This window comes from Littorina saxatilis, linkage group LG13, assembly GCF_037325665.1.
Source record: "Littorina saxatilis isolate snail1 linkage group LG13, US_GU_Lsax_2.0, whole genome shotgun sequence".
NCBI classification, from domain to species: Eukaryota; Metazoa; Mollusca; class Gastropoda; order Littorinimorpha; family Littorinidae; genus Littorina; species Littorina saxatilis.
The window spans coordinates 16,446,739-16,472,880 of NC_090257.1; the positions used below are offsets into that span (position 1 = coordinate 16,446,739).

Sequence of the window (26,142 nt, forward strand, 5' to 3'; positions counted from 1 at the left end):
CTCTCTCTCTCTCTCTCTCTCTCTCTCTCTATCTCTCTCTCTCTCTTTCTCGCATTATTTTTTGTTTCCATTTTATATTGGTTGCATTTAGCATTTTTCATATGTCAATTCGTTCCATTTGTATGCTTCTTTAGTGGATATTATGTGTTTAGTATTTGTTGAAGGACAGGTTGTTAGACAAAGCAATGTGCCTTAAACCTTTATCCTTGTAAAATAAAGTTCGTTTGTTCGTTCGTACGTCCGTTCTCTCTCTCTCTCTCTCTCTCTCTCTCTCTCTCTCTCTCTCTCTCTCTCTCTCTCTCTCTCTCTCTCTCTCTCTCTCTCTCTCTAAAAAAAAAAAAAAAACACCTCGACCCCCCCCCCCCTCCTTCTCTCTCTCACTCTCTCACACACGGTCTTCCCATTTCCTCTGATTGGCAAAACATCTAAATCACATCTCTGCTTTCTGGAGTCAAATTCTTTCTTTTTTTTAAACGCACTATTCTGTATTTTTCAGATTTGACCTTCGCCTTTTTGTGGAGAACAAAGGAAGATTGCTTCCGTACAACTCACGAAGGATATTAGCGACTCTTCGTGAACAGCTGCGCTGTGTACTGTACACTTGCACGATTTGATTTTTTTTTTCTTCAAACTTCTAGCTTCGCAACTCGATTAAAAAACATTATTACTGACCTCGGACATTAGACCTTGAGTGAAATTACTACAGCTACATTCGGAGAGACTTAGTCTGAAGAATATATGAATACAACGAGAATAATCTGATCGGACAATAGAGGGACCGAGGAATCCACACATAATGTTTCTCCTGGCGTCCAAAAGTTCATCAACAGAAATGATTAAAAGGAAGCTAGCGACATATGATTTGCACACTTTCGGCATTTCCTAAAAGCTCACATTAAAGTTTGTTGAATACCTAAAAAATAAACAAACAAGGCAACACCTATTATTTAATAAGAACAAATAAAAAGAAGAAAAAGAAAAGCATCAAAATCTAACGCAGAAAATAAAATTACGCTACAAAACAAACGGCAGACCCTTTCAAAGGAATGCCTGCGTTAATCTTAACATCTGACGATCAAGTTCAAAAGACAGCATAGGAAAGAAGAAAAGAAAAGAGAGAAAAGGCAGCAATACAAAATAAAAGCACGTGACAAACGTAATCATTTTAACAACACATGAAATGCAAAAATGTGAACAATTACTTCAGCTGTTGTAAGAATTATTGGATTCCTATGACAAATACATATCCTATTTTGAGATCGCTGAGCTTCTGCGTTGCTTGTGTGTGGTGAAAGAACGACACGTGTGACACATTTTTCTAGCGGCAAAATTGTGGATCCTCTGTTAATTAGGTGTGAACGGGAGTATAAGAAGGCTGGGGTGGCCACAGAAAAATCCAGCGATAGTGAACACGAATTTCTCCCTTCTATGAATTAAGTTGACACAAGATTCACTGTGAACGAATTCGGAAGATCTGGGTGCAAATTGATTTAACACTAAAGTCTTGTGTTGTTTTCTATTTCTTGCAATCATCGAATTTTGTGACAGAACTGTACGAGGATTATCGTGAACGAGTTTCAGTGCCAGGTGATTTCATGCTAAAGTATTCGACCTTTTCTGCATAACATACGAGCACATGTGATTTCATGCTAAAGTGTGCGACCTATTCTGCATAACATACGATCACAGGTGATTTCATGCCAAAGTTTGCGACCTATTTTGCATAACATACGATCACAGGTGATTTCATGCTAAAGTTTGCGACCTATTCTGCATAACATACGATCACAGGTGATTTCATGCTAAAGTTTGCGACCTATTCTGCATAACATACGATCACAGGTGATTTCGTGCTAAAGTTTGCGACCTATTCTGCATAACATACGATCACAGGTGATTTCGTGCTAAAGTTTGCGACCTATTCTGCATAACATACGATCCCACCATTATGTCCATCCAACACAACATGACCACCCTGCTCACCTCCACAATGCTGACCCTCACCACCACCCACCACTACAACAACAACGACAACGACGAAAACAACATCTCCATGGCCGACAGCGTCGACTATGGCACTACCTTCATCCTGGACGATTTCACGAACGATACGACCGACAACTCTTCCCTCTCCAACATGACGGGCTACTACCCTCATCCGGGCATCATCATCCAAGTCCTCGCCAGGTTCCACCTCATCGCCCTCCCGACGATCGCGGTCCTCGGGATCATCAGCAACATCTTGTCCTTCTGCATCTTCATCAGCAAGACGTTGAGGAGGACGTCGTGCAGCATCTACCTGGCGGCCAGGTCCGTGTCGGACACCGGCTTCCTCCTGTCTCTTTTCATCAGCTGGCTGGGGGACGCCATGTCCGTCCCTGTCGTCCACACTATCGTCGTGTGCCAGGTGAGGTGCTAGAGTCAATGATGTTTGAGGTTAGTTATGAGTTAGTGTATGTTTGGTTGTGTGAGGTAAATGCGAGTTGTTTTCGCGTATTTGGTTCTGTGGGAGCGATGAGTGTGTTTCAGGTATGACTGCGTGGAGGTTTTGTTCTCTTGCAGTCTGTCTGTATGTCTGTCTGTATGTGTCTCTGTCTCTGTCTGTGTATCTCTGCCTGTGTGTCTCTGTGTAAGTCTCTGACTGTGTCCGTCCGTCTCTGTCTGTCTCAGTGTCTGTCTCTCTGTCTGTCTGTCTCGCTGTCTCTTTCTCTGTCTCTGTCTGTCTGTCTGTCTCTCTCTCTCTCTCTCTCTCTCTCTCTCTCTCTCTCTCTCTCTCTCTCTCTGTCTCTCTCTCTCTCTCTCTCTCTATTTGTTGTTGTGCGGCGTAAATGAAAGTGGAGAAAACCAATCGTTACCCAGACAGCAGAACAGCTTGCAAGATTGCCTGACGACAAGTTTTGACAAAGATGAAATGGTGTTATCCAGACGAGGAGACTAGAAACACATCCTCCGACTGATGAAGACATACAAGAAGACCCCTTCTGGGTGTACACCGATGAGATGTCCATTTTTCCGGAGTTCTGTTGTGCTGTAGGGTTGACCCGTCTTCTTTTACCCTATGTTCTGTTGTCACTCTCGCCCCTTATAACCATTACTATTGAAGACAACGATTACACTTGCAGGAGAGAATGAGAGAGAGAGAGAGAGAGAGAGAGAGAGAGAGAGAGAGAGAGAGAGAGAGAGAGAGAGAGAGAGAGAGAGAGAGAGAGAGAATTGAATTGAATTGAATTGAATTGAATTGAATTGAATTGAATTGAACTTTATTTAACAAGGATTAAGATTTAAGGCTACGCCTTTTCTTACAATCTGTCCTTGGGACGCACAGACACACAATGATAAAATTGAAAAATTAAAAATTAAAAAGTTAAAAAGTTTAGCAACAAAAGGAGGTCAGAAAACTTCAGCACGTGATGATAAAAGATGATGATGATGATGATGATGATGATGATGATGATGATGATGAGGTATGAAGAGCGTACATATCAATCAATCAATGACGCTCATATCGCGCATATTCCGTGGGTACAGTTCTAGGCGCTCTGCAGTGATGCCGTGTGAGATGAAATTTTATACGGCCAGTAGATTGCAGCCATTTCGGCGCATATTTACCTTTCACGGCCTATTATTCCAAGTCACACGGGTATAGGTAGACAATTATTAACTGTGCCTAAGCAATTTTGCCAGGAAAGACCCTTTTGTCAATCGTGGGATCTTTAACGTGCACACCCAATGTAGTGTACACGGGGGGAGGGTTCGGACACCGAAGAGAGTCTGCACACAAAGTTGACTCTGAAATAAATTTCCGCCGAACCTGGGATCGAACTCACGCTGACAGCGGCCAACTGAATACAAATCCAGCGCGCTACCAACTGAGCTATATCCCCGCCCCAATGTGGTTATTCATAAAATCAAATGCATACTATGCAAGTAATTATAAGTACAAGCTGGTAGCAATCGAACATGTAGCAATAGTACAACAAAAATATGTTCAGAATAGCATATCTTTGGCGTAATACTAAGTGTGGTAAATCAAAACGCGTTAAACTACTCAGACATTAAGTGTTTTTTGACACATTTTTTTAAAACTGTTCAATGACTTTAAGTGGTTAAAGGATGATGAAAGTGAATTCCAAACTGATGTACCCGAAAAAGCAAGACTGGTCTTATAAAGGTCAATTCGTGGAATCGGTGGGATCAAGTTGACCGACCCATATCTGCCGGTAGCTTTATTAAATAATGATTTAATGTAAATCGGCACTTTACCGTAATACAATTTATGCATGAAAATGGCTTTGTTTAACTTGAGATGCTTTTCCAGAGGAAGAAAGTTAAGCATTTTTAATTTCATATCTGTTGGGGCATTATCCTTTACGATGAGTTTAGCCGAGCGACGATAGACAGAGTCTAACTTTTTCAAGTGGACATCACTGCTGCCATCCCAGAGCGTCACCGGCACGGTTGGCCTAGTGGTAAGGCGTCCGCCCCGTGATCGGGAGGTCGTGGGTTCGAACCCCAGCCGGGTCATACCTAAGACTTTAAAATTGGCAATCTAGTGGCTGCTCCGCCTGGTTGGTCCGGTGTCAGAATAATGTGACTGGGTGAGACATTAAGCCTGTGCTGCGACTTCTGTCTTGTGTGTGGCGCACGTTATATGTCAAAGCAGCACCGCCCTGATATGGCCCTTCGTGGTCGGCTGGGCGTTAAGCAAACAAACAAACAAAATCCCAGAGCGTCGAAACATAATTGATGTGAGGCATTACATGAGCATGGTGGAACATTTCCAGAGTCCTTCTGTCCGTAAATTGCTTTAACTTGGATAGGAGGAAAACGTTCTTGGCTACTTTCTTGCAAATATGCTGTAATTGTGCCTGCCACTTGAATTCACAATCAATAATTACCCCTAAAACGCGATGCTGTTGAACTTGTTCAATTGATTGCGTACCAATAGTAAGATTTAGTTTGAGTGGAGAAATCTGGTGTTTTTGTCTGGTTGCAATCACCATACTTTTAGTTTTTATTGGATGGACAAGCATAGCATTGGCACTGCCCCAGTTATTTACATCGTTTAAAGCTGTTTGAAGGGAGGACTCTATTACTGGAACAGACTTTCCACTTGAATGAAGAGAAGAATCGTCAGCAAAAAAATCACTTCTTACATTACAATCAGAAATGTGCAGTGGCAGATCATTGATATACAGACAGAACAAGATCGGCCCAAGCACTGACCCTTGGGGCACCCCGCATTTCACAGTCTCCTCAGTAGATGTTTTACAGTTTAGGGCAGTGTATTGAGATCTGTCCTGTAAATAGGAAGCAAAAAAGTTACACACTGAACTGTTTCTGATATACAACTGTAATTTCTTCAATGAAATGGAATGATCAACAAGATCAAACGCTTTTTTAAAGTCAAGAAACACAGCACCACTGATTTCAGATCGGTTTGTTGCAGACAACCAGGTGTCGCATAGCGTGGTAAGGGCGCTGTGACAAGAGTGATTTGTTCGAAAACCAGATTGAAATTGATGGAAAAGGTTTCTGCTTTCTATGTACGCGAGCAAATGTTTGTGAATATGTTTTTCCAATGGTTTGGATAAAATGGGTAATACGGAAATGGGTCTAAAATTATGTGGGTCGGATAAATTTCCACCTTTATGGAATGGAGTTATTTTTGCTCTCTTTAATAAACTAGGTACAGTATTTTGCTTTATGCAGAGATTATACACATAGGTGAGTGGCTCCACAATATATGGTAGAGCTAATTTGACCAAGTAAGCAGGAATCTTGTCAGGACCCATGGATTTTTATTTTCAAGGCCTTCTAGTGCCTTACCTACCTCATGCACTGCCATGTCTGGAATAGTAAAAAAAATCGTCTGGTTTACATTTGTCATTACAAAAATTATGTAATTTTGAGAGAGAGACTTCAAAATCAGAATCAGGACTGTCGCATTTTGCAGATTCATTTAGCCTATTGGCAAGGGACAAAAAATGGTTATTAAAATCTTCAGGGGAGATGGTAGGGGCGGACCGATTTGAGTTCTGTTTAGATTTACCTAATATGTTATTAACAGCACGCCAAACTGTTGCAATATCTTTCTTGTCCTCGATTAATTTATTAAAATAATTTGCTTTTGCTTGACGTGTTAATTCTGTCACTTTATTCCTTTGTTTCTTAAAGTTAGACTTCATGTTGTTTGCTTTCTAAAAACTGGGACATGGCTTCAATAATCTGTTCCGTCAACCATGGGGGAAGAGATGGATATTTCACTCTGTGGTGACATAGTGGGGCATGCTTATCCACTGTAGGATAAAATATATCTAAAAGGGCGCCTAATGCCTCGTCAGCAACAACATGATTAAACACAGAGGAAAATGGTGCTGAACGACCAAGAACAAAATATTGAACAATGGTCACTGATGCTTGAAGGTAAAGTTTTCACGTTTGACACCGTGGAGGTATTATTAGTGTAAATGTGATCAATCAACGTTGATGTTGTATCAGTCAATCTGGTTGAGGTGTTCACAAGTTGATGGAATCCAAAGAGAGAGAGAGAGAGAGAGAGAGAGAGAGAGAGAGAGAGAGAGAGAGAGAGAGAGAGAGAGAGAGAGAGAGAGAGAGAGAGAGAGAGAGGGGATATATGCCAGTGGGTCGTCCAGCTTTTCTGCCTACCATTGTGGCGCATGACTGGCGAGTAATCTGTTTTCTTATTTTCTGTTGCCGCTTGTTCCTTGTAACCATAAATATTGAAGATAGCGTTTAGGCTTGGGGTCCAACTTCTGTCTGACACATGTCAGTGTGTAGACGGAAGATGCTTTAGATACAATGCTGAGATCGATAGCCAGCGGTAGAGAAAAAGAGAGGGGGGGGGGGGGGGTAACGTTAGGGTAGCATGGGGTGGTTGGATTATATGGGTATTAGAGGTAGAGGGGTGGGGGTAGGGCCGGAGGTGTAAAGACATTAAAGAGCGTGGAAGATTAAGACCACGAGTTTCTGGAAATCGGCGTTGACAACTCTTAATTGCCCTTCCAAATAAGTAGCAACAAGAGTGAAATAGAGAGAGAGCGCGAGAGAGAAACATCCCACTCTTAAAAACACAGACGGGCAAACCAGACAGACAGACTGACATACAGACAGACAGACAGACAGACAGACAGACAGACACAGACGGATACAAATAGAGATAGACAGAAGGGGAGAGGAGAGGAAAAAGGGAGAGGGCTTTGGGCCTATAACTAGAGAAATAGAGCCAGACAGGTTGATTGTAGCGCAAGAGCATTGCGCGCGAGCTCACTGTAATTAGTCATAGCACGTGATCCGCATCAAATATTTACCGCTGTCGGCGATCATTCTGGCAACATGTATATTTCAGCAATACGATGGGGCAATATTACCCAATTGCACTATTACCTTGTTGATGGAACACCCACATACATTCCACTTCTGCCATCAAAAGGGCAACAGAAAAAGTCATCTCTTTTGTGCACATGAGCACAAAGATGAACAGACTGATAGACGCGCAAAAAACCAATAACATCAAACAGGGTAGCGGCTTTACGGAGTTTAAAAATAGCCTGCAAAAGGCGTGGTGTGAGAGGGATAAAAGAGAACTGATGTCCACCAAATCAAAGGACGAGAGAAAAGCGTCCCTTGACACGTCTCGCAAAGATACCATCTAGGATTAACAACTGAACGCCAGAATAGATACTGACGTACCAGATCTGATTACTGATACCAGTTCTAAACACAAGCTTGGATAGCGGAGAACCAGTTCTGTAATTGTCAACAGAGAGAGTTAGTCCCTGTACAGAACAAAACGCAGTGGGACGAGGAATTATCTGCAAACACTTTCACAAAAGGAAATATATACAGAATATATGTAGACACAAAACATGGGTAGGTTTAAGAATAGGCTGTTTGAGGGGTACAACAGAACTGACATCCAACAAATTACAGAAGAGGAGAATGGCGTGTCTAAAAACGTTTCTCAAAGATACCATCTAGAATTAACAACTGAACACCAGAATAAATACTGTTGCCTGAATACAAATACCGGTCCAACAGACTAGCAAGGACAGCTGGAGAGATACGTCTGGAATTGGCACGAAAAGGTTTATTCCCGTATGGAGCAAGAGGAACAGCGTGTTGGGAGCTGGGACGAAAAGGTTTCCCCCCTGCGCAGACAAAAAGCAGTAGCTATTTAAATTTAGAGATATGTATATTTGCACAAGGATAGATGTATGCAGACCGGCACGGTTGGCCTAGTGCCCAGTAAGGCGTCCGCCCCGTGATCGGGAGGTCGTGGGTTCGCACCCCGGCCGGGTCATACCTAAGACTTTAAAATTGGCAATCTAGTGGCTGCTCCGCCTGGCGTCTGGCATTATGGGGTTAGTGCTAGGACTGGTTGGTCCGGTGTCAGAATAATGTGACTGGGTGAGACATTAAGCCTGTGCTGCGACTTCTGTCTTGTGTGTGGCGCACGTTATATGTCAAAGCAGCACCGCCCTGATATGGCCCTTCGTGGTCGGCTGGGCGTTAAGCAAACAAACAACAAAACAAAACAAAAACAGATGTATGCAGACTTTACATCGACACCAAAAAGGATTGGCTAATAAAGGTGTTGACAAGTTTAGATCAAGCATACAAGAGGTTACATTCGTGTATAGAGCGACAACAGATACAAGAGGCGGTCATTAATACGAGATATATATCTACAGACATTTCCACAATAAAATATGGATTAAAATAAATTAGCTAAAAGACTCGGACTATTTTTTCCAGTTCGTTTTCGGTTGTGACATTTAAGATTTCTAAGAATTAAGAATTGTTTTAAAGGTGGCATCCTTGTATAAGCTCATATAATAAACCTTACATAAGAAGAGATGTACCGATTGAGCATGGACACAACTCTGGATAGATTTACAGACGCGAATAGAGTTTTAAATCAAACACGGTGGTGACATAAAAGCCCCATTCTGCCTCAAATGGTTCACAGAACGATTTAAATCTTCAGTCACGAAAAAAGCATTATCCTAAATACGTGAGAGAGATACCCGTGAGATAAAAATCGTTCAAATCACACGTGTGTATATCATGTAAATGAGGTCAACCGGAAGGTCAAGCTATGTAAATTAGTAGTACATGGGATCAACCGGAAGGTCAAGCTATGTAAATGAGTAATTACATATTCATGAAGAACTACTTTTGCAACAAAATGGCAACTGCCACGAAAACCGATTTGTCAACACTGAAAGAATTTTTGAGTGATGAGCTGTTCGAAGACATGTTTGGTGATGACGCGAATGACGAAGTCGATGAAGAAAAAAGTGAGTCATCCATGATTTATGATTTTTCTCCAATAGACTCATTCGTTCAGACAAACAAGAACAAGAACACTCTCCGAAAAACGGTTTACGATATACGTCGCCTATCGACGTTTATGGCGAAACACGGGGACAAAAGAAACATTAGCACCATCCAACCACAAGAATTATGCAAAATTCTCTGCTCCTTTTTCATGAGTTTGAAAAAACCGGATGGCAAAGAGTATGAACCATCCACGCTGAGGGGCCTTCTCAGCAGCATCCATCGACAGTTGAAATCTAAAAAGTACTGTGCATCCGTTATAGACGGCCCCGAATTTGCACAACTGAGAGAAGTCGTGAAGACAAAGCAGAAGATAGTTAAACAGGAAGGTTGTGGCAACTTACCTAACAGGGCTCAACCGCTGAAAGATGAAGATGTTGACAAGCTGTGGCAGACAAAACAGCTCGGAGTCGCAGATCCAGAAGCAATCCTGAATACTCTGTGGTGGCAAAACACAGTCAACTTTGGTCTGCGCAGCGTGACTCCTCACAGGCACATGCAGTGGGGAGACGTGTCCTTGCATGAAGACAGTAATGGCAGAGAATATCTCCAATTTTGCGAAAGACAATCCAAAACATGCCAGGGCGACAATCCAAAGTCTGTGCGTGATGTCTGTCCGAAAGCTTGGGCGTCGAACGATGAGCGCTGCCCTGTCGCAGTTTACAAAACATACGCAGCTCTCCGACCAAAAGGTTACTCCGAGACAAGTTCCCCCTTCTATTGTGCAACAAACACAAAAGTTGCATCTGAAGAATTCCCATGGTTCAAGCGCCAACCTGTCGGCGTCAACAAGTTGTCAGCAACCATGAAAAACATGTGCAGAAAAGCTGGGATCATCAACCCGAGGTACACCAACCACTCTGCACGCAAGTTCCTAGTGCAGAAACTTTCCGAGAATAACGTTCCTCCGACCAAAATAATGCAGCTATCTGGGCACAAAAACGTCCAGAGTATTAACAATTACAGCAGCATTTCCCAAGAGGAACACCGTGGCTTCAGTCTGATGCTAAACGGCACTGCACCGGTCTCGGAGCTGTCGGCAGACGACACATTGGTTTCGCCTGCATCGGCCACTTCAACTCCAGCCGTCTCCACTGCCACTGCCACAATCACATCCCAGCAAACGCTAACAACACTGTTTGCAGGTCCTGTGCACGTTGGTACCATCAACATCAACCAATATTTGTGCAGTCACCAAACCGAGAAGTGACCATCTGAAAGCTGTCGACTCGCCTGGCTCCGACTTGACTGTCATCCTATCGCGGAAGGATATGCTTTGCTGTTGTTGTTCCTTTTGGTTTCTTTTATCCTGTGGCCACTGCTTTTCTTTTTATCTGGTATATTTTGAAGTGACCATGATTTTGTTGTTCGAATTTATTTCATCAATGTTCAATATTAAACTTAACAGTGTTAACAAAGGCGAACTACTTTGTCCTAGTTTGAGAGTGTGTGTCATGGCGGAGGAATGAATGTCAAATTGAGTAAAGTGGTTTAAAGTTCTAAAGCGGGTTGATCCAAAGGCAATAGCGCTGTCGGTGACTTTTAGTTAGATCTGGCACAGAAGTATATAATGTAGGATAAACAGAATACTACATGGCTTGCTGTGTCGTACCAGATTTACACTCGTTGCTTTTTCAAATAGTGAACAGCTCGCTTTCGCTCGCAGTTCACTATTTAAAAAAACAACTCGTGTAAATCTGGTACGACACAGCAAGCCATGTAGTATTCTCTATGTTCTAACCTTATAGAACACACTTGCAATAGCATGTAATAGCATCAAATGACACAGTACGTTTTAATGGCTATTTAGCTTGCGTAAACCACACACTAGTTTTGGTGGTTTATCTAACCCCAGAGCCATCGTGGACCCGTGTGATCCACTTTCCTTTTTTACACAATTAAGTCGTCAGTTTGTGATTTCAATGCGACTCGCTGTATCTGCAATAGCACGTTATTGTGAACCTCAGAATCTAAAATGCAACAAACGACTGCGAGTCACACGAACTTATCGGCGGCGGTTGGCTTCAAACTCCCTTTTTTCAAACTTTCAAAACTTCGAATTTTATACTGATCTTGTCTTGATGAAAAAAGAATTCTTTTATGATTTAAGAATTTTTGTATAACAAGCTGTCAATTTATTATTTAGATTTTAAAAGTTAGGTCTAGTCCGATTGTGTATGAAGATAACCCGGCTGGCCACACAAAAACTGACAAATTCTTTGAAAAATGCTCGCTCTTTACGGAGTGCACCTAGGATGTTCTGAAGCGGTGAGTGTTTAAACGAAAGGGTGTTAGTACTGTGTGTACAAGCCTGACAGTGTATGTGACCAAAATGTATTGGTTTACGGGAGGCTGAGTGTGCCTTAAAAGACTTTGAAAAAGCTTGTAGGAGAGTTTGTGGGAAGGAAAAAACAGAACTGATGTTGGAAAAGTTTAAATGTCCCTCAAAATGTTTTTAAATAAACCATCCCTCTCATTTCCCAGCAACCCCACCACCATTCCCATTCCGCCCTGGCCTACTCCTTCCCTCTTATCGGCCCAACCACACACCCCCCCTCCCCCACCCAGCATCCGCCCCACACATACGCAAGCATATAATCTTCCCAACGCGTTTCTCCTACATTTATCCCATAACCTGCCTCTTTGTCTCTGTTAGCTGAGAAGGTGATTATTCTGAATAATCCATCACAACCATATGGATAACCCATCACAACCGAGTTTCGATCTCAACTGTCATTGGTCATTGTCTTTGATTTCAGAGTACAATTGAATAATTTATAGAGGTCATCTGCATATTCAGAGTTTACAGATGGACTACTTTTTTCAACATACGACTGAAATAGTTTGTGGAATCAAAGTCAATATCACGTATAGGTACAGGCCTACATGTGTCAATATTGAGAAAATAAAGAATACTTCATACGTTACGCACATTCTGCATGGATTTAAAGAGCGGAGTCGAGATATTTCGCTGGCTGAAGCGACTGCATGGTCAAAGGCATGTTTAACAAGTATCGCGAGTGGGATCAAGGGACGATACTCCCTAATTTTTAAACAGGCAGCCATCACAAAAAGCAGGATATGACGTCATCAAAGACATTTATCAAAAAAAGGAAAAAGCGTCTGGAGATATCATAATCAGGAACTCTCATGTGAAGTTTCATGAAGATCGATCCTGTAGTTTTCTCTGAATCGCTCTACTTACACACACACACACACACAGACACACACACATACACACACACATACACCACGACCCTCATCTTGATTCCCCCTCTATGTTAAAACATTTAGTCAAAACTTGACTAAATATAAAAACATCAGTGAATGGAGACTCTAAAATAACAAGAAATTCCTCTGATAGGAAAAACACCCCCGTTGGTCAAAGGGAAATAACCATTCTCACTGCCACCAACTGAGAAGGTTATTTCCCTTTGACCAACGGGAGTGTCCGTCTATAAGTCGTTGTATAATTTTAATCCACCAATAACTCCCGAACCGTGTGTTTGACTGGTCCCAATTTTTGTAAGGACCGTCTCAGGAATGTATAGAACCTGTTCACCAAGTTTGGTGACGATCGGTCCGTTCATTCTTGAGATCTACTTGCGAACACAAACACACAAATACCGCCAGAAACACATCGAGTGAAACCTATACACACCCCTATACCGGGGGTGTAATAAGTTGATTGAACGATGACGACATATCATTTTCAAAGCAAGATTTCCAAAATTGTCTGTGTGCGTGCGCGTATGTGTGTGGGAGATGGCAGGGGTATGTGTGTGTGTGTGTGTGTGTGTGTGTGTGTGTGTGTGTGTGCGCGTATGTGTGTGCGTGTGCGTGTGTGTGTGTGCTGTGTGCGTGCGTGCGTGCGTGTGTGTGTGTGTGCGTGTGTGTTTGTATTTTTACACCCAGCCGTCGCCAAGAGGGTGACTATTCGAAGGGTCAAACGACTCGTAATCAGGTTTGGCGTCTGGGACGTTGTGCGGCTTCCTGTGTTAGAGTGTGGTGCTTGTCTGGGTCACGTCTGATTAAGAGAAACGTGGATCAGAGGTTGTGTGTCCTAGGGTCTTCTTAGCATGACTATTTGTGGACCACCGACCCACACACTATACCTCAGATCTGATTATGTCTTTCCGTCAAAGAATTGTCCTTACCCAGCTACAGCCAATTCCTAACTTCATATCATGAATAGCAAAGGTTAAAATGGCGTTTTCTTGTCCCTGCACAGACAGATGAAGTAATAGTACATTTTAACGCACCGTTTATTTGGTAAATTGATAAAAGTGTCACTTATGTTATGACATGACATAATTCAACAAACAACGCCCATTCTGTAGTGGAAGCAGACAGGCTTGTGATGTTGGCACGTTTTGAAGTTGAAGGATGCTCGAGCGCTCGTATCTTGTGTAAAAGCTCCCCGTTGGGGGCCCGGTGGTTCAGTAAGTTCTGCTGTGTATTTGCAGAAGGCAGTAAGTCCAAATTTGGTCAAAATGAGATTATCGTATTATATTGCATTGAAAACAAAGGCGCATCATTTGTCCAAATTTCTAAGTTGTGCGATTAATTATTATTAATTTTTCAAAAAGTAAGTCCACTTAAAAAAATGTTGACCATCTCCTGGGATCCATCTCCAGTTGTTTCACTGACATCAAGAACGGGATGACTGAGAACAAGTTGAAGCTGAACAGTGAGAAGACGGAGGCCCTTCTCGTTGGAACACGACAGAAGATTGCTTCCCTCACTGTGACCGACCTCCAGCTGGATGACGCGACTGTTCCATTCTCCCCTGCTGTCAAGAGCCTTGGCGTCTTTCTCGACTCCACTCTCTCCATGCAGACACACATCTCCTTCATCATCAAGACCTGCTTTTTCCACCTACGACGCATCGCCTCCATCCGTCGCTACCTCACCCACGACGCCTGTGTCAAGCTGGTTGTCTCCCTCATCTTCAGTCGTCTGGACTACTGCAACTCCCTTCTGGCTGGCCTCCCCGCCTCATCCATTCATGGCCTACAATGAGTCCAGAACGCTGCTGCCAGGCTGACGTTGAGGAAGACGAAGCGAGACCACATCACCCCCCTACTTCGCTCCTTGCACTGGCTCCCTGTCAACACCCGAATCTCCTACAAACTGTCCACTCTGGTCTACAAGTGTCGCAACGACTCTGCTCCCGAGTACCTTCAATCCTCCCTGGACCTCTACACCCAGCCCTCCGACCGTCCCCTTCGTTCTGCTGCTGACCCACTCCGCCTTCACATCCCTCGCTCGAAACTCGCATCTGCTGGTCAGCGTGCATTCCCCTCCGCGGGCCCCTCCGTCTGGAACTCCCTGCCGCTTGAGCTTCGCCAGAGCCCCTCTCTTGACGCGTTCAAGAGTAGGTTGAAGACTCAGTTCTTCCCGTACGTAGCTGGCTGCGACTTTCATGTTCGACGTGATGTGTTGTGCCCCAAAAGACATTCCTGTGCTGTGCTCTGTGAGAGGTGTTTTCTTTGTGTTTAATATTATTTTTTTTGGACCTAGCTATTGATGTGTACATTGTTGTTAAACAGTTGTTTGTTGTATGTTTATCAGGGTTTGCTAGTGTGTGATAGGGTTCGTGTCCGTCTGTAGATGTTAGTTTCTTTGTTAGTTCTGTGTTGACAACTCTTTGACAAGCGCTTAGAACTGTACCCACGGAATACGCGCTATATAAGCTTCATATTGATTGATTGATTAAAAAAATGTAATCAAAGAAAAAAAATAGGCAACTGGAATCAAGTTCATGGACTTCTTGGTTTTCAGCGTTGCACTGGACTTACTTCCTTGCCAGCATCATTTTGTGAATGCATGTTTCATTGCTCTCTGTTCTCACAATGACTCACTTGAAAACCTTTGTCTTGTTCAAGAAATTGAACACCCTATTGTCAAATGTATGGAAAAACGTTTTCCCCAAATATGCATTTTCTCAGATAATAAATTGGCAGAAAGCAGTAAGTCCTCTTCCTGCTTTATGCCTTTTTCTCAGCCAGACCAAAATAAAATGGCAGAATTCAGTAACCTAGTCCATTGCTGCCTTTTGCTACTTTGTTTACAAGATTTATTAAGTTGGGACATAATTTGGCAGAAAGCAGTATGTCCTGTTACTGCCTTTTACCATTCATTTTAAGTGAATGAGTTTCGTGTATTCATTTGGCAAAAGGTAGCAAGTCCACAAAAAAATCATTATTTCTAAGTGATGAATCAAATGTGGGTTTTGATATTCATAATAGAAACGCAAAACACTGTCCTGCATTTCATCAGTAAAAAAACCGATATCATTTAAAGCTTTGCATTCCAATACATGGAATACATGCAAACAGAAATAGTAGATTTTCTCGAAACTATTTTTTGGGGACTTGCTTCCTTCTGCCTTTACACGGCAGAGTTGGTAGAGCACTAAACGTGTGATCCCCGGGTAACAGATTGGAATCCAGGTTGGGACGGACACGGGTCAAATGTTTGTGCAGCCGGACTCAAAGACGGTATCCATGTCCAATCCTCGTGGCACCACAGTGGCAGTACGTAAAGGACCTCGGTCATTGTGCCAGAAGGGCTGATTATACATAAACACACAAAAACCTGTGTAACGCGACTTTTGTTGTTGCTAGTTTTCCGCTGAGAGAAAACAACCCGAATTTGCCAGCAATGGCACAATGAAGTAATGAAAATAGACGATTTTCGGAAATAACTCCGTCGGGTTTTTATGTGTTGTCAAAGAGTGAATACCCTTGATTTTCCTCTGACAAATAGATTCTCACGTGGTCCTGTCCACGTGTTTCTGACACATCCCTCGCTTGTGATTGGCCCCTGCAATGTTTGTCCGGGTAAAAATCAAGGTTAAGTAACCTTTCACAACCCATACACACCCGACAGAGTTATTTTAGGAATCCGTCTATTGGGGAAAGAAGCCTGAATGCGCGGTGGCAAATATGATCGCTTACTGTATGTTACATAGATGCGCATTGCACGTGCATAATGTACAAGTCTTTGTCAGCTGGCAACCACTGCTAGCATCTTCTGGGCGTTGAACTAGGGAGGGTGAACGTTCCGGAATAATCAATTAGTGCCAAATAAAACTTAGAATTGCCGAATGATTAAGCATAAGCACGATTTCAGCAAGACTTGCAACATGAATAATGACAATAGCGAAATATCAACAGGAATAGGCGTAGATTATTGAAACAGTAGTAAAAGAGAAAGGACAATTACAAAACACGAACAGGCTTCGTAGCCCCCACAACAAATGAAAATAAACTATTTTATATTAGTAATGTTAGGCAAACGCAACAAGTCAGCTGACCTAAAATTATATTTCTACCAACATTTTTCCGTTTCCCGATTCTCCTTATTTTGTTGTGTTTGTTGTTGTTGTTTTATTTTTGTTTATTTGCTTGTATATATGTGTTATGTATATATGTGTGTGTGTGTGTGTGTGTGTGTGTGTGTGTGTGTGCGTGCGTGTGTGTGTGTGTGTGTGTGTGCGCATGTGTGCTTGCGTGAGTGTGTGTGTGTATGTGTGTGTGTGTGTGTGTGTGCGCGTGTGTGTGTGTGTGTGTGTGTGTGTGTGTGTGTGTGTGTGTGTGTGTGTGTGTTTGCGTTTTATTTATTTATTTATTCATTCATTTATTTATTGTAGTTTTGCCTATTTTCCACAGGTTATTCATATGATTCACACACAAACCGCCGACATTTCCGGTGGTCTTTTCCTAGTTATGCACAGCCAACAGTATATGTGCCTTCTCCACGTAACGGATGCGTGTTAAACAACGTACTTGTAGTCTCATGGCAGCATCAAATAGTTCTAATTCCTCGTCAGATCTCAGTTTACATATGGCAGCATCAAATAGTTCTAATTCCTCGTCAGATCTCAGTTTACATGGCAGCATCAAATAGTTCTAATTCCTCGTCAGATCTCACTTTACATGGCAGCATCAAATAGTTCTAATTCCTCGTCAGATCTCACTTTACATGGCAGCATCAAATAGTTCTAATTCCTCGTCAGATCTCAGTTTACATGGCAGCATCAAATAGTTCTAATTCCTCGTCAGATCTCACTTTACATGGCAGCATCAAATAGTTCTAATTCCTCGTCAGATTTCAGTTTACATGGCAGCATCAAATAGTTCTAATTTCTCGTCAGATCTCACTTTACATGGCAGCATAGAATAGTTCTAATTCCTCGTCAGATCTCACTTTACATGGCAGCATAGAATAGTTCTAATTCCTCGTCAGATCTCAGTTTACATGGCTAAACACCAGCGCAAGCAGAGGCTTCGTCGTTTTCAATTATCTCGTCTTCTTACCAGGACCAGCCTTTCAAGAATGGTTCATTTCCTTCCATAATTACCTCCCTTTGCGTCGAATTACCGCGCCTCGTTACCGAACTATGACGTATTCCGGCAGATAATATTGTTCTCATTGGGCCCCAGAATGGGACTCGCTGTCTGCCAACTTATTTAAGAGAGGAGGTACTACAGCCGCATTGAGGTTGTTGGGGGTTTTTCGGCGAAGATTTCTGCTGACAACATTTTTAATGTAACTTTTTTCCCGCGTAAAACATTGTGTGCGCCACCAAACATGAAAGCATCCTTCGACTTGAACATGTACTATATACCAACCGCCTGGCCTGGCTGCTTCCTTATGGAGAACGATTTTTTTGCTGAATGAATTTCACGGATTTGACATTTGGCAGTCTAACCTTACTTTGACAAGAAATTTGCAAGTTTATTCCGGTTCAAGGAGAACAAACGAGTAAGGCATACATTGAGGTGTACGAATTGCATTACATCTAAAACAGCACACTCTGACAGACAGACGGACAGGCAGACAGCCAAAAAGCTACCTCCAAAACACACACACACATACACACACACACACACACACACACACACACACACACACACACACACACACACACACACACACACACACACACGAACACACACACACACACGCACACACACACGCACACACACACACACACACACACACACACGAACACACACACACACACACACGCACACACACACACACACACAAGAGGGCCCTGGGGTATTGACACAAAAGAAAAGAAATGAAATGGTTCTTGCAGACACTGAGAGAGTAAGAGGGAGGGAGGGATATCGGCAGGGACACGGGGAGAGAGATAACCGGTGAGGTGGGGGCAACACACTCTAGAAAAAGAGATCGATATTGGACCGGAAGAAAATTGATCGTGGGGATTACTTCAATTTTCAAACCGGAGCTCGTTTGAGACAAAAATAAAGACGGACCTATCGAGCTTGAAATCCTGTGTAGGGTTTGAAGCAATCCGGAGTGAGCTTAATCAGATCATTACATCAGGAAATTGTCGCAACAAGGGATTTAGCGGCCTCAAGAGGCTGCAAGGCGATCACTCTTTCTTGCAAGATCTTGCATTTGAAGACACAGTCTTGTATTAACGATCTGACACATTCCGCAATAGGAAGGACGTCAGCCGGCCTTGTTTATCTTGTATTAACGAGCTGACACATTCCGCGAAAGGAAGGACGTCAGCCGGCCTTGTTTATCTCGTATTAACGATCTGACATATTCCGCTATAGGAAGGACGTCAGCCGGCCTTGTTTATCTCGTATTAACGATCTGACATATTCCGCTATAGGAAGGACGTCAGCCGGCCTTGTTTATCTTGTATTAACGATCTGACACATTCTGCTATAGGAAGGACGTCAGCCGGCCTTGTTTATCTTGTATTAACGATCTGACACATTCCGCTAAAGGAAGGACGTCAGCCGGCCTTGTTTATCTTGTATTAACGATCTGACACATTCCGCTATAGGAAGGACGTCAGCCGGCCTTGTTTATCTCGTATTAACGATCTGACTCATTCTGCTATAGGAAGGACGTCAGCCGGCCTTGTTTATCTCGTATTAACGATCTGTCACATTCCGCTAAAGGAAGGACGTCAGCCGGCCTTGTTTATCTCGTATTAACGATCTGACACATTCCGCAATAGGAAGGACGTCAGCCGGCCTTGTTTATCTCGTATAAACGATCTGACATATTCCGCTATAGGAAGGACGTCAGCCGGCCTTGTTTATCTCGTATTAACGATCTGACATATTCCGCTATAAGAAGGACCTCAGCCGGCCTTGTTTATCTCGTATAAACGATCTGACACATTCCGCTTTAGGAAGGACGTCAGCCGGCCTTGTTTATCTCGGATTAACGATCTGACACATTCCGCGATAGAAAGGACGTCAGCCGGCCTTGTTTATCTCGGATTAACGATCTGACACATTCCGCTATAAGAAGGACGTCAGCCGGCCTTGTTTATCTCGTATTAACGATCTGACATATTCCGCTATAGGAAGGACGTCAGTCGGCCTTGTTTATCTTGTATTAACGATCTGACACATTCTGCTATAGGAAGGACGTCAGCCGGTCTTGTTTATCTCGTATTAACGATCTGACTCATTCTGCTATAGGAAGGACGTCAGCCGGCCTTGTTTATCTCGTATAAACGATCTGACACATTCCACTAAAGGAAGGACGTCAGCCGGCCTTGTTTATCTCGTATAAACGATCTGACACATTCCGCTAAAGGAAGGACGTCAGCCGGCCTTGTTTATCCCACATAAACTCCACACTGACTATCCCCCCTTCCCTCCAACGTACTGCTGGTTGAACTTCGGACCCGGTATGCCCTCATGGAGTCTAATTCCTGATGAAAAATGTAGTATGACTTAGAAATTTGCTAGAACGCAAAATCTTTCATTTTCATTCAATGGATGCAACCACGCGGTGCGTTTCGAATAAATTGAATTTTTGGGGTAAAACCTCTCGAATTTCATCACAAATCTGCTTGATTTGCAAGATATTGACATGCTTCTCTCTCTCAAGAAAATTGTACCTCTTGAAATTGGCTGGGAAGCATTCAGTCTGGAGCTTATTTTGACAGAAGCCCGGCGGACGTCCTACCTAGCCGCATGTCAACCTGACTCATCACCTCAGATCTATCCAGGCGTTTATCAATCAATCAATCAATATGAGGCTTATATCGCGCGTATTCCGTGGGTACAGTTCTAAGCGCAGGGATTTATTTATTTTCATTGTTATTTCTATTTTATGCAATTTATATCGCGCACATATTAAAGGCGCAGGGATTTATTTATGCCGTGTGAGATGGATTTTTTTTTACACAATACATCACGCATTCACATCGGCCAGCAGATCGCAGCCATTTCGGCGCATATCCTACTTTTCACGGCCTATTATTCCAAGTCACACGGGTATTTTGGTGGACATTTTTATCTATGCCTATACAATTTTGCCAGGAAAGACCCTTTTGTCAATCGTGGGATCTTTAACGTGCACACCCCAATGTAGTATACACGATAAGGCCATCCCTCTGCCTGGACACGTGCCAACAATGTAACGCCTGGGTGCTGGCTGTGCACAATGGGAATAAGCTGTCATAATTCATTTCTTAACGAACGCTGGTGGCAACTTCTTAATGAGACAATTTTCTCTCTGCATAAGACGCAGCCAGGATGTTGATTTTTGTATTCTTATATATGTTGATTTGGAGGGATGGTCTAATCCCATGTGGCGGGATGGTCTAATCCCATGTGGAGGGATGGTCTAATCCCATGTGGAGGGATGGTCTAATCCCATGTGGAGGGATGGTCTAATCCCATGTGGAGGGATGGTCTAATCCCATGTGGAGGGATGGTCTAATCCCATGTGGAGGGATGGTCTAATCCCATGTGGAGGGATGGTCTAATCCCATGTGGTCTAATCCCATGTGGAGGGATGGTCTAATCCCATGTGGATGGATACGGGCACGGTTGGCCTAGTGGTAATGCGTCCGCCCCGTGATCGGGAGGTCGTGGGTTCGAACCCCGGCCGGGTCATACCTAAGACTTTAAAATTGGCAATCTAGTGGCTGCTCCGCCTGGCGTCTGGCATTATGGGGTTAGTGCTAGGACTGGTTGGTCCGGTGTCAGAATAATGTGACTGGGTGAGACATGAAGCCTGTGCTGCGACTTCTGTCTTGTGTGTGGCGCACGTTAAATGTCAAAGCAGCACCGCCCTGATATGGCTCTTCGTGGTCGGCTGGGCGTTAAGCAAACAAACAAACAAATGTGGAGGGATGGTCTAATTCCATGTGGAGGGATGGTCTAATCCCATGTGGAGGGATGGTCTAATCCCATGTGGAGGGATGGTCTAATCCCATGTGGAGGGATGGTCTAATCCCATGTGGAGGGATGGTCTAATCCCATGTGGAGGGATGGTCTAATCCAATGTGGAGGGATGGTCTAATTTTGTTTGCAAAAGTAAAGTTTAAAAAATCTAACCCTGGAACAAAAAGACACTCAACACTCTGACAACTGAAGTCTAAAACCAGTTTCAAAGCAAAAGCAGACATGCATCTAGATGTATGATACGCAGAGCTCACGACAAAACGTAATGCTCACACTCCTACATACTCGTAGGAAAACAAATAACCCGATCCGGAACACACAATCAGAACACGCTGTTTGAGCTTTCATTGAGAATCCAAAAGTTGAATCGGCGCAATGTTTGCCGTGCAAATATCAATAAGGAAGTTCAGACAGCTCTGTTGACTTTTCCAAGAGCAGAACTTTCCAACAGGCAACACCCACTATCTCCCTAAAAGCAAACTCGGAAAGCTTCGCATGTCATGCATCATATGCACAGCCGAACGACATTAGCGCTTGTGCAGAAAAGTAGCACAAGTCCTGATGTCCGTTATAGTTCATTGCTGCAATTATGGTAGAAAATCTGACAGAGACACAGTTACGATCAATGACGTGAAAGAGAAATGACCGCCTATCAGTTTAGTTTTCTAGGTGAACTGAAGCAGCGTTGATTTGTAGATTCGGATGCTTAAAGGCAAAGTTCTTGCCGTGTAAACGCTTCAGCTCAACATCTCAGGTCTGGCCAGGCCTTTACATGGGATAAGCCCATCCCTCCACTTGTACCAAACATCTGACTGTTTTCTGTGTAGAGTAAAGATTGGATTAGTTTTGTAAAAAAAAAAAAAAAAATTTAAATAAAAACACCAGCGGTTTTTCCGGGAATGGTTCATCAAAAATTGCAAAAACCATGAGCGCAGAGGAAGAGGAAGTTCCTTTCACGCTATAGCTGTGTTGGAAGAAGATAGGACCTGTTGCCTGTTGCAGTTCAACGCTCAAGCGGTGTAAGAAATTCTGACAGGGGCACGGTTTTGATCAAACGTGTCAAAAGAAAACTCCCTGCCTTTTTAGCCCTCTGTGTGGGATGTTGCAGCGATGATTTGTAGTTTCGAATACCGGCGCTTTATACAGTAAAGTTTACCTACAAAAAGGACTGTAATCGACGATAAACAACGATTATTTACAAATATGTCACATATACAGATCGTCAGATTTTCAGCGCCTTCCATCTCATTATAATAACTAATGTTCTCTTTTTGTAAGCATCAGTCTTCTTCCCTTTTTCTTTTCACTGAATAATGACGAGCCTGCTCAGCATGCACACTTGCCGTGGTACGCATTAGAAATATATTCACAAAGCAATCCTGCAAGAAAGAGTGAGAATTGGATTGAATTAAATTATTTTGAATTGAATTTTATTTTCTGAGGTTGACAGAATATACGCTTGCGGATAGACAGCAAAACAAGTCGCGTAAGGCGAAAATACAATATTTAGTCAAGTAGCTGTCGAACTCACAGAATGAAACTGAACGCAATGCCATTTTTCAGCAAGACCGTATACTCGTAGCATCGTCAGTCCACCGCTCATGGCAAAGGCAGTGAAATTGACAAGAAGAGCGGGGTAGTAGTTGCGCTAAGAAGGATAGCACGCTTTTCTGTACCTCTCTTTGTTTTAACTTTCTGAGCGTGTTTTTAATCCAAACATATCATATCTACATGTTTTTGGAACCAGGAACCGACAAGGAATAAGATGAAAGTGTTTTTAAATTGATTTGGACAATTTAATTTTGATAATAATTTTTATATATTTAATTTTCAGAGCTTGTTTTTAATCCGAATATAACATATTTATATGTTTTTTGAATCAGCAAATGATGGAGAATAAGATAAACGTAAATTTGGATCGTTTTATAAATTTTTATTTTTTTTTACAATTTTCAGATTTTTAATGACCAAAGTCATTAATTAATTTTTAAGCCACCAAGCTGAAATGCAATACCGAACCCCGGGCTTCGTCGAAGATTACTTGACCAAAATTTCAACCAATTTGGTTGAAAAATGAGGGCGTGACAGTGCCGCCTCAACTTTCACGAAAAGCCGGATATGACGTCATCAAAGACATTTATCAAAAAAATGAAAAAAAAAACGTTCGGGGATTTCATACCCAGGAACTCTCATGTCAAATTTCATAAAGATCGGTCCAGTAGTTTAGTCTGAATCGCTCTACACACACACACACACACACACACACACACACACGCACATACACCACGACCCTCGTTTCGATTCCCCCTCGATGTTAAAATATTTAGTCAAAACTTGACTAAATATAACAAGTCGCGTAAGGCGAAAATACAATATTTAGTCAAGTAGCTGTCGAACTCACAGAATGAAACTGAACGCAATGCCATTATTACTCGTAGCATCGTCAGGCCACCGCTCATGGCAAAGGCAGTGAAATTGACAAGAAGAGCGGGGTAGTAGTTGCGCTAAGAAGGATAGCACGCTTTTCTGTACCTCTCTTTGTTTTAACTTTCTGAGCGTGTTTTTAATCCAAACATATCATATCTATATGTTTTTGGAATCAGGAACCGACAAGGAATAAGATGAAAGTGTTTTTAAATTGATTTCGACAATTTAATTTTGATAATAATTTTTATATATTTAATTTTCAGAGCTTGTTTTTAATCCGAATATAACATATTTATATGTTTTTGGAATCAGCAAATGATGGAAAATAAGATAAACGTAAATTTGGATCGTTTTATAAATTTTTATTTTTTTTTACAATTTTCCGATTTTTAATGACCAAAGTCATTAATTAATTTTTAAGCCACCAAGCTGAAATGCAATACCGAACCCCGGGCTTCGTCGAAGATTACTTGACCAAAATTTCAACCAATTTGGTTGAAAAATGAGGGCGTGACAGTGCCGCCTCAACTTTCACGAAAAGCCGGATATGACGTCATCAAAGACATTTATCAAAAAAATGAAAAAAACGTTCGGGGATTTCATACCCAGGAACTCTCATGTCAAATTTCATAAAGATCGGTCCAGTAGTTTAGTCTGAATCGCTCTACACACACACACACACAGACACACACACACACACAGACACACAGACACACATACACCACGACCCTCGTTTCGATTCCCCCTCGATGTTAAAATATTTAGTCAAAACTTGACTAAATATAAAAAGGAGAAAACAAAATCCATAAGAATGTAACATGCTGTTGCCAAAATGAATGCCTGATAGTCATATTCGTGGCAGCAGCTGCACTGTCCCGATGTTGGTTGATCCCAACACATAAACGCAACATCTGAACAGACACGAAGGCGGCTTGAAGAACAGCAACAGTAAAAGACAAAAGGGAGGGAAAGGAGGCGAGATGGAGGGTTACCTTGGAGGGATGTGTGGAAAGGGAGGGGGAAGTGGGTGATAGCAGGGTTCATTTAAAAATGTAATGCGCTAAGTGGAAAAAAAGGAAGGCAACGGACACACGTACTCCATATCCGGAAGCTAGAAACACTTGGAAATGACGCAAGAACGTTGGGACTATTCTTCATTGTCTTGTAACCTTTGTTGCTATACGTCCGGACACATCTGTTGGAAGTAATGAGTGCAGCTGACGCGGTCAGTGACTTCATAGGGAGGGAGAGGAGGGGGAAAAGGGGACTGGGGCTGGGCGATTGTGTTTGAGGTCAAAGACACCCGACGAAGACGTCCGTGAAAGATACGTGTGAAAATATTCAATTATTCCCTGTCAGGTTGCCGTTTCCTTTCTTTAGGTTCCGCAGACAGGATACAACTGAAAAGGGAGGGGGGCGGGGGGGCGGGGGTCGAGAGAGACAGAGAGAGAGAGATACAGAAAGACAAAATAAAGGATGATATCTGCAAGCTACATTATATTTCGGCAATACTTCATTTCGAATGAAGTCTCATTTGGTCCATTTCCTTGACGAAAGACGGAGCAAACGGCCGCTTAATATCCGGTAGCCGATGTTTATGCTTAGCTGTTTGTCATACCAGAAATAATAAATCACACGTTGGAGAGTGCACCTTGTTCGATATAATGGTCATGGTGATTAGTAGAACGGGGAATGTATAGCCAGGGCAAAATAACGCCAAACCAGCGAATGGGGGGTGGGTTGGGGTGGAGATAATGGTGAGTTCGGGAGGGGGGAGGGGGGGAGGGGGGGGGGAGGGGGAGATATCTCAGACACCTGACGAATAGGATGTCTGAAACTGAATATTCAATACGACGTTGGTGCCGGTACATTTCTGTATGGTCCTCAGACCGGATTCAATAGTAAATCACCTCCCACATGAAAGAAATGCGATGATGTTTTCGTTTTTCGTAGACAACATAAATGTATGTCCATATCTCTTTCGGCATCATCGGATATATCACAGCTAGGATTTCTAATGGTCCCTGAGCGCAAAGGATGTTAATCCTATGAAGGCAATTTTCTGATAGGGTTGAGAGCTACGACCAAAACCTGCGAGTCGACAGAACCAAATACCAACAAACAAACAAACAAAACAAAAACTAAA

At 42.7% G+C, this 26,142-nt stretch overlaps 1 protein-coding gene across 1 annotated transcript in view; it reads left to right on the forward strand.

The window, feature by feature from the left end:
* The first annotated feature begins 542 nt into the window (after positions 1 to 542).
* Positions 543 to 26,142, forward strand: part of LOC138946119 (neuromedin U receptor homolog nmur-2-like) — a 54,237-nt gene continuing 28,637 nt past the window's right edge. Inside the window, exon 1 of the mRNA XM_070317623.1 lies at positions 543 to 2,407. Coding sequence (XP_070173724.1) covers positions 1,949 to 2,407 — 459 coding nt within the window. The 5' untranslated portion in view covers positions 543 to 1,948. The remainder of the gene's footprint in view (positions 2,408 to 26,142) is intronic.